The following is an 11,333-nucleotide window of genomic DNA, read 5'->3' as shown; positions in this document are numbered from 1 at the left end:
CAGCCGTGTGCGGCGCCCGCAGGTTCGGGCGGTCGGGGGGCCGAGGGGCCCCGGGCACGCCGCGGGCAGCGTAGAAGCCTGGGAGTAACTGGGTCCTCGCCTGCTCCGGGCCTCGGCGCCGCGGCCCGTCCTTGTTTCCGGCGGGATCATCAGAGCTGGGGTGCGCGGGGCACCCCGCTGCCCGCCGGCTGAGGTCCCCCGACCAGTGGAGTTAGTCGGGCCGAATCTTTAAAACACCGGGAGGCACCCAGAAGCACACTGTTGAGAGAAAACCACTATTGACTTTAGGGTAAATTTTCTTTCAGTTTGTATGTTAGAGGTTTGCAAATGGGAAAATCTCAGTGTAATGTTTTAGCTTTTTTTTTTTTTTTTTGGTCTTTTTGAGACAGGGTCTTGCTATGCAGTTCAGGCTGGCGTTGAGCTCACTTTGTACCCCAGGCTGGTCTTGAACTTGGAATGATCCTCCTGCCTCAGCCTCACAAGTGCTGGGATTATATGTGTGTGCCACCACGCCCGGTTTGCACTAACGTAATTTAACCAAAGCTGCCCCAAAGCCCTGAAATGTCCTCAGCGGTTCTGGTCCAGAAGAGATGCCAGCTGTGGTATTTGGTGAATGGTACCATGTGCGGGGCCAAAGGCCGCGGGGTATTTTATTTAGTCCTTTGAACTGTAAATGTGCTTGATTGATTGATTATTTATTTGGTGGTACTGGGGCTTGAACACAGGGCCTTCACATTGAGCTACATTCCTGACCCTTTTTTTTTTTTGATTTTGAGACAGGGTCTTGCTAAGTCACTAAGTTGACTAGGTTGGGCTCTAGCTGTTGACTATACCCCGAGCCTCTCCGATACTGGGATTACAGGTGTGCGCCACCACACCTGGTTTGTTTTGGTTTTATGTGGCCCAGGCTGGCCTTGAAAGACAGACAGATGCTCCTGTCTCAGCCTCCCAAGTGGGATTATGAAGGTGGACCAACGTGCCTGGTTCTTGTCAGAGCTGTGCTCCTCTGTGGGGGGAGAGTGAGAGCCTCGGGCTGAAGGTCAGGGCGGCAGTGCTCCCTGTGCTAAGCTTTGAGGGAGCCCGCTGTCACTGGACACTGCGGGAGGTCGCCCCCCAGGGGCTCCAGTCCTTCCGGGCGCTGGGCCTGCCCGCTGCACTCTCCCGGGGTTCCACTGTGAGCAGCGCTGCATTACCCAGGCAAAGGTGCTCCCTGCAGAGTTGAGTGGATGCTGAGAGAAGGTCCTGGGTTCCATCCCCAGGACCCAAACCAAACAAGACAAAAAAAGCACAAAACCCAAAACAAACAAAACCCAAGATCTCTTATGTAGCCTGGGTCGGCCTTGAATTTACAGTCCTGCCTCAGCCTCCTGGAGCTGAGATCACCAGCATATACCGCCAGACCCAGCTGGGATGGGGTTTTTGACTATGATATTTTCCTGAGGGGCTGAGCAAGGCACCCGCTGTGGTCTGTGTGGTGCAGCAGCTGCGCTGACTGCTGTTGCTCCCTGGCCGGTCCAGGTGGATCTCGCCCCTCCTCCCCGAGCAAGTGCAGAGCTCTATGCCTCGCCCTCCGGACTGCGGAGGAAGCAACCTGGCTCCGCCCGGGGCTGAGCTTGGCACTGCACAGTGCGCTGATCCGTCCACCGGGCAGTGCACGTCTGACAATGACCACCCTGGTCACCTTGTGGCAGGGCCTGGATGCCTTCCCTGCCCAGGGAGACAGTGGGTTCTTGGCCTCCTAAATATTCAGAAAAGGCAGCTCAGAAGTCCTGGGGAGTCAGAAGTGTGTCTGACACAGGTCTTTTTCAGATAGGGTCTAGCTATGTAGTTCAGGCTGGCCTTGAGCTCATTGTGATCTTCCTGCTTCAGCCTCCTGAGTGCTGGGATTACAGGTGTGTGCCACCATGCCCCAAAGATTTGCCTACATTCCTGATCTGAAGAGGTTAATAAAACTTTTCAGTAACTTTTCTTCTACCAGAAGTTTAAATTAAGTTTCTGTCCCAGCATCAGCTTTTTCAAGCGTTCCATTAATTAATATGGGCTACAGACATGAATTTTTTCCGTGAGCTAACCATGGGAAATTTATTCTTTTTATTTTAAAGAGAAAAAAATAAAAATTTCGAAACAGGGTAATAGGAGAGTAACAATGGTTAATACATTGGGTGTTATTATGTTTAGCTTTTAAAAAGACAATAATATTATACTAATTTCTTTCAACCAAATCCTACAGCAGCCACATATGGAAATTTCCTGGCCCCAGTGCCTGGCGGGTGCCAGGTGGTGCGAGGCCATCCGTGTGGGTCATGTTGGCCTCACCTGAGGGTGTTGACTTCTTCGGGCGGCCCTTCGGGTCCGCACTGACGACGTCACCTCCCTGGGGAGGTCATGGGGGGACCTCAGTGGCCACTCAGCCTGTGGGTCCAGTGCCTCCTTTCCCTGGGAATGACCTTTGAACTCCCTCGCTCAGACGTTTCTATCACACATCTGTAGAGAGCATGTGGGTGTGAGCATGGTGGCATCTGAGTGTAGCTGTGAAACCAAGACGGAAGCCTGCGGGTGCCAGCGCCGTGGTCACTTCGTTTCCTGCCTGGTGTGCAGATCACCTGGCAGAGCCAAGGACCGCAGACCGACAGGCACGTGCTGGCTTTGGTCCCGGGGACACACGAGTCTGTCCTCCTCGTTGGGCTTTGTCCTTCAGTGTTTCAGACAGGCCTGGGCCTGTGTACCAAAGTGCATTCCCTGAGGCCCCTTTCCTTCTCGGGGCGCCAGTTCTGGGTTTCGTTAGCTGCACAGACAGAGGCTGCCTGCGAACGCAGCTGGCCAGCTGTCCTCAGAGCGTGGCAAAGCACTTCAGAGGGCTCCGCTGTGTCCCCACTTTAACCTGAGGGCGTGCGTCACTCGCCGGCAGCTTCGCGTGTGCATGTGCTGTGTGTGCGCATGTGCGCTGGGAGTCTGCATCAGCAGGACGGAGCCTTGGGCTCTGCGTTCACACTTGTCCCCTGTCCCTGCTTTGTGGCTGTAATGACTGTTGGTTTTTCTCTGTGAATTTTTCCAGGAGCTTCACTGTTAAAAGCCGTGTAGTAAATAAACATCCTTGCTCATAGATCTGTGCCCTTTTGCACGTTTCTGTAGGAGAGCACCTCAGAGGCAGCAGTGTGGGTAAAGAGTGAATTAAATCCATGCAGAACTCTCGAGATGCTGCCGAGTCGCCCTTGTAAAGTCCACACCCCTCCCATTTTCCTGTGGACACCGGACAGTTAACCTTTAGCAATGAATGAATGTGGTTGAGTCTGGACGGTAAAAGGTGCTATCTTACTACTCTGGTTTGCATTCTTTGCTTTAGAGAGGTCCATGTATTGTTTGTTTGTTTGTTTTTGAGACAAGGCCTTTTTATGTAGCCCATCTGGCCTTGAGCTCTTGATTCTCCTGCCTCAGGCTCCCAGGTGTCAGAGTTGCATGTGTGGGCCTGTGCCCTCAGGAGAGCTCCATGCACTGCCGCGACTACGCTGCACCACCATTGTGCCAAGTCCTGTGTGCTGTCAAAAAGGGGGGAGCCGTCAGCTCCTGCGGGTCACAGGCACCAGCTGGGCTGGCTCAAGGGCTTCCCAAGCCCCTGTCCCGGTCTCTCTGGGAGCCACAGTCCGCTGAGCCTGGGGCCCTCCTCTCAATGCCTGGCTTCCCGCCCCACCCCCCGTGCCCCCGGGCACTCTTGCTCTTGAGTGGACGGTGAAGCCCTGGCCCAGCTGCTGTGTCCAGGCTGACATGGCAGATGTGATGATGGAGGCCCAGGTTTTCTAATGGGTCAGGACAGCGGCATGTGGCTAGTGCGAGGACCGCATGCACGCACGCTTCCGGTCATAGCCAGGGCACCGCCTGCCTCTGAGCAGACCACCGGAACTGTCCTGTGGAGCGCCATCCGGGGGACCGTGAGGCTGGGGTGGCCCAGAGCAGGCATGGTGACTTTGTGAGAGTCCCCGAATCTTGAATTCTTGTCTCATATGTTCTTCTCCAGTCTGGATCCTTTTCAGAAGTCCGCGTCATTAAGGCAAAATGTGCGTGGAATAACATAAGCCCACTGAGAACCTCTAGGTGCTCACTGTGTGCCGTGCACACACACGACCACGCCCAGACCATGGGGCGCTGCTTCCCCCAGCGCGCTCTGGAACCCCGGGCCAGTGTCAGAGGGGAAAGACCTTGTCCTGTCCTGCTGCGTCCTCAGCTGGGGCCCTGGAAAGAAAGAGAGGGACAGAGAGAAAGAGAGATTCAGGCCAGCATGCTAGTGTGTGTCTATAGTCCCAGTCACTGGGGAGGCTGAGGCAGGAGGATCACTTGCACCTATGAGTGCCAGCCTGGGCAACATAGAAAACCAAACGAAACAAACCAGTGGCAAAAAGAATGAAATAAAAAAGAGAAAAGTATATACATTTATTTAATATGCCATTATGTCTGCTTGAGCCACCTTTTGAACCCTATCACGGATTAACCTTCCACCTTGCCCTGGGTAAACTATCTGTAACTATAGGTTAGTGCAGCAGGGTGTGGTGGTACACGTGTAATCTCAGCACTCGGGAGGCTGAAGCAGTAGGATCACCATGATTTTGTCCAACCTGGGCTACATAGTGAGTTCAAGACTAGCCTAGACCCCATAGTGAGTCCTTGTGTCAGGAAGAAAAAAAAAAGGTTAGTGTATCAGTTATTGTACTTCTCCTGAATTAAGCTATACAGTCTGTATCCTTTCTTCCTTCCTTTCTTCCCTTTTTTATTTTCTAAGACAAGATCTCACTATGTATCCCAGGCTGGCCTCAAACATTGATCCTCCTGCCTCAGCCTCCTGAGTGCTGGGCTTATAGGTGTGCACCACCACCCTCAGCTTGATTTGGGGCTTCTATAAACAGAAATAGTGTGATCTTTCTGTGCGCGTCTTTTTGTGGATGTTCACTGTCACTTCTGGTAAACACTAGTGAGTCTGGAAGCGTTGTTCACACGGTACATGTGTTTTTAACTCAGGAGGAACTACCTTGAGTACATGAGTGTAGTCAGAGAAGAAGGAAAGCGCCAGCCCCTTTGCCTGGTGCCCTGTGATCTGCAGCGCAGCCCCAGCTGCCCAGCCCTGTCCTTCCCGGGCCCTCGCCCATCCCTTGGGTCCAGTCCTGGTCCCTGCATGGTGGGCGTGGCACCCGGGCATGACCCGATGCTCTGAGCATTTGTGGTGGGAAGTGCAGCGTGTCCTCGGGGTGTCACGCTCCTCGCTTTCCTATGGAGCACAGACACCTCTGCACCATGGGACTCATCTTTGTATTTCGAATTTTTCCTCAGGTTTCTTTGCAAGTGAATGAAGAGAAAACCCAAGATGCCCGAAAACCCGGCCACAGGTAGGCGTGACCGGCCCTTGTGTTCCAGGTCAAGGGTGGCATGTTGCAAGCTGCGTGTCGTGGGTCGTGGGTCGTGGGTCGTGGGTCTCTTGTTGGGGCGGTGCAGGGACGGGTGCTCATGGCTCCTCCCCTAGACAAGCTGCAGGTGCTGCAGGTGCTCGAGCGGCTGCGGGCCAAGCTGCAGGACAAAGGCGACACGTCGCAGCACGACACGCTGTCTGCCTTCTGCGACACGCTGCAGAGCCCACTCTTCACCCAGATCCTCACACTGCAGAAGTCCCTGCGGCAGCTGAAGGGCCAGGTGAATCCCAGCGGGGAGCCTGCGGGAGGACAGGAGGGGACTGACAGCCAGGTGTCCCGCAGGCATTGGCTCGGTAGTAGGGAACGGAGTGGCCTTGCCCTGGGGTGGCATTGGCTGGGAGCTGCCAGGTGTTGGTAATGCGTTTTAGATTGGGCTCTGGAAGGTTCCTGTACTTACTTAAATATGTGGGCCAGGCTCAGCGGCCCACACTCGTCATCCCAGCACTCAGGAGGCTGAGGCAGGAGGATCTCCGTGAGTTCAAGGCCAGCCTGGTCTACATAATGAGTTCAAGGCCAGCCTGTACTACACGGAGAGACCCTGCCTCACAGGAAAAAAAAAATAGCCTAGGGTGGTGGTGCATGCCTGGCTGTGCTTTACTTCTTTCATATGCCTGTCTCTGTCTGTCTGTCTGTCTGTCTCTCTCTCTGTCTTCATTTATGTTTTAATATTTTGGACTGGGCTCACTGTGCTGCCCAGGCTGTCAGCCTCCCGAGCAGTTAGGATGACAGGCGTGTGCCCAGCCTCATACCTACATGTCCCATGTGCCCTCCCCTGCCCTGCGAACTGTGTGTGAGAGCAGTAGAACCCCTTCCTGAGGACTCTTCGGTCACTCTCTGGCTCTTCCCCCAGCTCAGCCACAGCCCCTCGGCGACTCTTGCCAACTTCGACTTCTCCCGGAAGGGCCTGCTAGTGTTCACCGACCCCGGTGCCAATGGGCACGCACCCCGGCCTGCTGATGCCTGTGCAGCTGCCCCGGGACCTGGCCCTTGGGCCCCACAGCTGGGCGGCGACAGCTTCAGTGCCACGGTGGAGCGGCTGGCTCAGGTGAGCTTGCGTCTCCTGTTCCAGGTTAGCGTGGGAAGCGGCGTGTCCTCTGCCGACCTTGTAGCGGTCCCCAGGGGATGGCACCGTGACCTCATCCATCCTCGGAGACTGCGCTGTTTCCAGCCTGTCTCTTGGAGGCAGAGTGTAAAATCCCACGGGAAAATCCGTGTCAGGAGGAGAGTTTTAGGCAAAGATTCCAGTGGGAATCGAACGTCTCCCTGCTAAGAAAAGAGAACCCTGCCTGGTGTGATCCCCCTAGACAAGCTGCAGGTGCTGCAGGTGCTCGAGTGGGGAGAGTGGACATCTGCATAGGAGAGATGAAACAGTCCTGAAGCTTTTTAATTTTATACCAAAATGAACTAGTTGGAAATAAAAGGGAAATAATTTGAAAGAGTAACCCCACTGGAGCCCCTGTTCCTATTAAAAGTTAGATGACAGTTGAATTTTGGGGTGGGTTAATTTTGTGTTTATTCATTTTGCCACCTAATAATAGCTCTGCACATGAAATTTGAGTTTGAAACTTAGAGCTGACTGAATTGGGCAAGGTGCCATCTGTTACCCGTAATCTCAGCTGCCAAGAGGGCTGAGGCAGGAGGGTCGTGAGTTTGGGAACAGCCTAGACCCTTTAGCAAGACTATACCTCACAATAAAATGTAAAGTAAAACCAAGTGAAAATAAACTAGTCTGCTTAAAGCATGGTAGTTAGGTATTGTTTGGGGTATTTTTTTTGGTATTGGGGATTGAACCCAGGGCTTTCAAACCAAGATATATCCCTAGCCCTTTTTGTTGTTGTTTTTTTTTTGCCCCCCGGTACCAGGAATCGAACTCACGACCTCGAGCTTGCCAGGCAGGCGCTGTGCCACTGAGCTAAATCCCCAGCCCTATCCCTAGCCCTTTTAATTTTGAGACAGAGTCTCACTCCATTGCCTAGGCTGGGTTTGAACTTGTGTCCTCCTACCTCAGTCTCCCAGAGTGCTGGGCTAACAGGCATGCTCCTCCACACCTGGCTCAGTTCCACTTTTTTTTTTTTTTTGGTTTTTTTCCTGGACCGGGAATCGAACTCACGACCTTGCACTTGCCAGGCAGGCGCTGTGCTGCTGAGCTAAATCCCCAGCCCCCTCAGTTCCTTTTTGACTTGCTGGGAGGTGTGTGTCGGTGAACGGCCAGCGCCGGCCCTCTGTTCTCTGTTCCGCAGGGACGGCAGGTGGAGTGCATCGACATCGAGCGGCCGCCTGCCGGGGGCCTCGGCTTCAGCGTGGTGGCCCTGCGGAGCCAGCGCCCGGGGGAGGTGGGCATCTTCGTGAAGGAGGTGCATCCGGGCAGCGTGGCCGACAGGTGGGGCGCGGTGCCTTCCTGCCGGTTCTGAGGCGTTTCCATCGTTACTGTTACTGTCATCATTACCATGGTCTCTCAGGTCACACTCAGCCCAGCAGCGGGGCTCCGGGTCTGGAGCTCGGGCTCTGCCTTCGGGAGCTGCAGCCCAGTTGGACGCAGTCAGCCCTGGGGAGCAGAGGCCGAGCCGGAGCGGGAGAAGCAGCTCAGTGGGCAGGGGCAGCGTGGCGGTGGTCAGGGCGGCCGAGGCCCAGCGCGGAGGGATTGGGCGGAGCCTCCAGCGCCCGCGCTGACCCCGGCTCCGGGTTGCCCCTGCTGTCCGCCGCTGTGCCCTGCACAGTCAGGCGAGGGCACGGGCTTCTCACCGTGCAGCGAGCATGCGTGTCAGGGTCAGCCCGGGTCCCCGACAGATCCTTCCCCCCTGAAGCAGTCTCACGGGCGTCTGCTGTCTCCTGTGGAGGGCGCTCGCTCTCTCTTATTTTTTTTTTGAGACAGGTTTTTTATTTATTTATTTATTTATTTATTTATTCATTCATTCGTTCAGTACTGGGAATCAGACTCACGACCTTGTGCTTTCCAGGCAGGCACTGTGCTGCTGAGCCCCAGCTCTTGAGACAGGTTCTTGTTATGAAGTTCAGGCTGGTCTGAACTCATGGCGATCCTCCTGCCTCAGCCTCCCCAGTGCTGGGATGACAGGTGTGCGCCACCGCAGCCCACCTGGGGGTCTCTTTATGGGGTGATAGCAATGCACGATTAGCACACATTGTGCTCATGGACTCACGTGCTTACACCCTCCTCACACTTACACACTCGCTCTCATGCGGGCCCAGGCCGTACTGAACCTGGGACCCTCCTGCTCCTGCCATGTGATCTTGGGGTGATGGGCGCACACCCCCAAGGCGACAGGCACCCCGACTCCCAGAGGGCAGAGGGAGCAGCGCCCAGCAGGCCTGGGGGCAGCGTTTTAGGGCTCCAGGGCACAGGGCTGGGTGTGCAGCGGGAGTCATGGCTTTGAGCGGCACCGAGACCCAGCAGACCTGCACTCCCTGCCAGAGCTGCGGAGGAGGCACTGTGCCCCGCTGCGCTGCACTCTGGGTGAACGGGCCTGCGGAAGGGCGCAGGAGGGCGCCACGCGGTCCCCGGGAGCACAGACTCCCCGACCCGGTGCTTGTTGCTGTCACCCGCAGTGAGCCTGTGAGAAGAGGTTTTCATAGTTTCCTTCCCACCTGGCTGGGAGATGGGTTCCTGAAGGACGCGGTGCCATACCTTGGCAGCCGAGCTCCTCAGAGAGGGAGGACAGGTGGGCGTCCCCGGCTGGTGATCAGGCTGGGGCCGGGCGAGGACACACCGCCCACTGGGCGAGTCGGCCAGGACTGGAGCCCGCTCCTGCGGTGTTCCTGCTCGCCAAACCCCTGCAGGGCGCCGAAATCGTTCGTGTTTCTTTTCCTAGGCAGATGGCTTTTAAAATTGCGTGACTGTGCGTGCATGTGTGCACACTGCGTGTGTGTGTGCACATGTGTACGTTTGCCCGTGTCTGCGTTTGTGTACGTGTGTGTGCACACATGCAGCCTGCATTGCCTGCATGGTAGGTAACTGGGTATTGGGTCGCGGACCAAGGGCACGGCGCTGCCTGTCGAGTGTGCAGCACTAGTGAGCCTGTGGGTGTGCAAAGTGAACAGCACCGTGAGCAGCATGCTGTTCGCTGCTAGTGTTACCGACCATGCTGCGGACCGCTTCAAATACATTCTTTTCCCCGCGACGCAGGGATCAGCGGCTGAAGGAAAATGACCAGATCCTGGCCATCAACCAGACGGCCCTGGACCGGACGGTCTCCCACCAGCAGGCCGTCGCTCTGCTCCAGCACAGCTCGGGGCCCCTGCGCCTCGTGGTGGCCCGCGAGCCGGGGTGCACGAGCAGCGGGACGCCCGCCAGCCCGGTGCCCGCTGCTGCGCCCGACACGGTGAGTGTGGGAACACGCGGCCCTGGCTTGGGCAGACGTGAGGATGCTCAGAAGACAACAGCACACGTACATCAAGGAAGACGGTCGTGTAAGCCAGCGCAGCATTGGCGGCTGGTGCTCAGACCCCGTGTTTCACAGAGGGTGTTTCTGTTTTGGGTTTTTTGAGACTGGCTGTGTTGTGCAGGCTGCCCTTGAACTCACAGTGATCCTCCTGCCTCAGCCTCCCAAGACAGTTTGTTTTTTTTTTTTTTTTTTGCTCTTTCAATGTCCTGTGGGTTTTCTTAAGATATTTTTTACATATAGGCCATGCTGAATACTAGGTATAATTTATTTGATGATGGAAATTCTTATGTGCCTTGATGATGTAGCCAATTAATTAATTGAGGGTTTTTACTAGAGATTCACTGTTGAGCGGCTGAGGTTTATTTATTTCAAAAGCATTATTTCTGAAATGATGGTGCGAGTCAGGGCTAGGTTACTGATGCTACAGGACTGCAGTTCCTTGTTTCCACGGAAGGGTGTGCCCTGCCCCGCTGGAAGAAGAGCGTCTGTCTCTTCTGGGAACCCTGAGCCTTGCTTTGTAGGTTTTGGCTGCATCTTCAGAAGGCAAAGTAACAAGTCTTACGTCCTTAGAACACTGAGCGCTAGCCGATTTCTTCACTCTTCCCTGGTCCCCCGGTGCACAGCGAGGTCACGCTCGGGTCAGCGTAGGGCGCTGCTGTGGCGCCAGTGGCACTTACGCAGCAGCAAAGCCAAGGCAGCATGCAGCGGGCGAGGCGCAGCGTAGGGTGAGGCGGGCTTCCCGGGCTGCTGCCCAGGTACCGGGTGGTGCTCCAGCTAGGACGTCGATGCACCGTCCCAGCATGTCAGCTGTGCGTTTGATTATGTGATTACTGTGTGCGTGGTCCCGGGGCCCGAGCCCGGGGCCTTCTCACAGAGAAGCACCCTTGCCAGCCCTTCCTTCGTGTTTTACTTTGAGGCAGGTTCTAGAGGTAACTAAGTTGCTGAGGTGAGGCTTGAACTTGCGTCCCCCTGCCTCGGCCTCCCCCACACTGCAGGAGTCACAGGCCTGTGTGATCACACCCGGCCGGGAGGCCTTTTCCGCCTGTGCGGTTGTTCCTACTTCTCTGCTCAGCTCAGCTCAGCCCCTGCGCGGTTCTGCCCTTGGGCTTTGCAGCCCCGCCCCCTGCGCTCACCCATCATCCTCTGTAGGGCGGTTGTTCTGCTTTGTTTTGATTTTTGAGACAGGGTCTTGCTAGTAGCCCATGGTGGTCTTGAACTCACAGAGATCCCCCTACACAGCCTCTTTGAGTGCTGGGATGCAGGCGTGTGCCACCGCTCCCGGCTCTACCACAGTTTAAGCACCTGCCCCTCACCCTGAATTGTGGGTCTTATGTGTGTGTGTCCACGTGCGTGTATGTCTGTATATATGTGTGCATGTATACTTCTGTGTCCGTGTGTTTCTCTGTGTGTGCATGTCTGTGTACATGTGTGTGTGCATGTTTGCCTCTGTGTCCATGTGCATGTGTGTGTGTCTGTGTAT

At 55.6% G+C, this 11,333-nt stretch overlaps 1 protein-coding gene across 6 annotated transcripts in view; it reads left to right on the top strand.

The window, feature by feature from the left end:
- Nucleotides 1-11,333, top strand: part of Inadl (InaD-like (Drosophila)) — a 228,732-nt gene that overhangs the window by 7,334 nt on the left and 210,065 nt on the right. For 5 of the 6 annotated variants that reach the window (XM_013514443.1, XM_013514444.1, XM_005385343.2 and 2 more), the window contains exons 1-6: nucleotides 1-289; nucleotides 5,317-5,372; nucleotides 5,507-5,673; nucleotides 6,304-6,498; nucleotides 7,694-7,833; nucleotides 9,595-9,790. In XM_013514443.1, coding sequence (XP_013369897.1) covers nucleotides 5,333-5,372; nucleotides 5,507-5,673; nucleotides 6,304-6,498; nucleotides 7,694-7,833; nucleotides 9,595-9,790 — 738 coding nt within the window. In that variant the 5' untranslated portion in view covers nucleotides 1-289; nucleotides 5,317-5,332. The remainder of the gene's footprint in view (nucleotides 290-5,316; nucleotides 5,373-5,506; nucleotides 5,674-6,303; nucleotides 6,499-7,693; nucleotides 7,834-9,594; nucleotides 9,791-11,333) is intronic. The other variant, XM_005385344.2, reaches the window with a different exon arrangement.

Source organism: Chinchilla lanigera, unplaced genomic scaffold (genome assembly GCF_000276665.1).
Source record: "Chinchilla lanigera isolate Chin_1 unplaced genomic scaffold, ChiLan1.0 scaffold00022, whole genome shotgun sequence".
Lineage (NCBI taxonomy): Eukaryota > Metazoa > Chordata > Mammalia > Rodentia > Chinchillidae > Chinchilla > Chinchilla lanigera.
The sequence above is the reverse complement of the archived record's forward strand: the minus strand, read 5'-3'. Positions and strand labels throughout refer to the sequence as shown.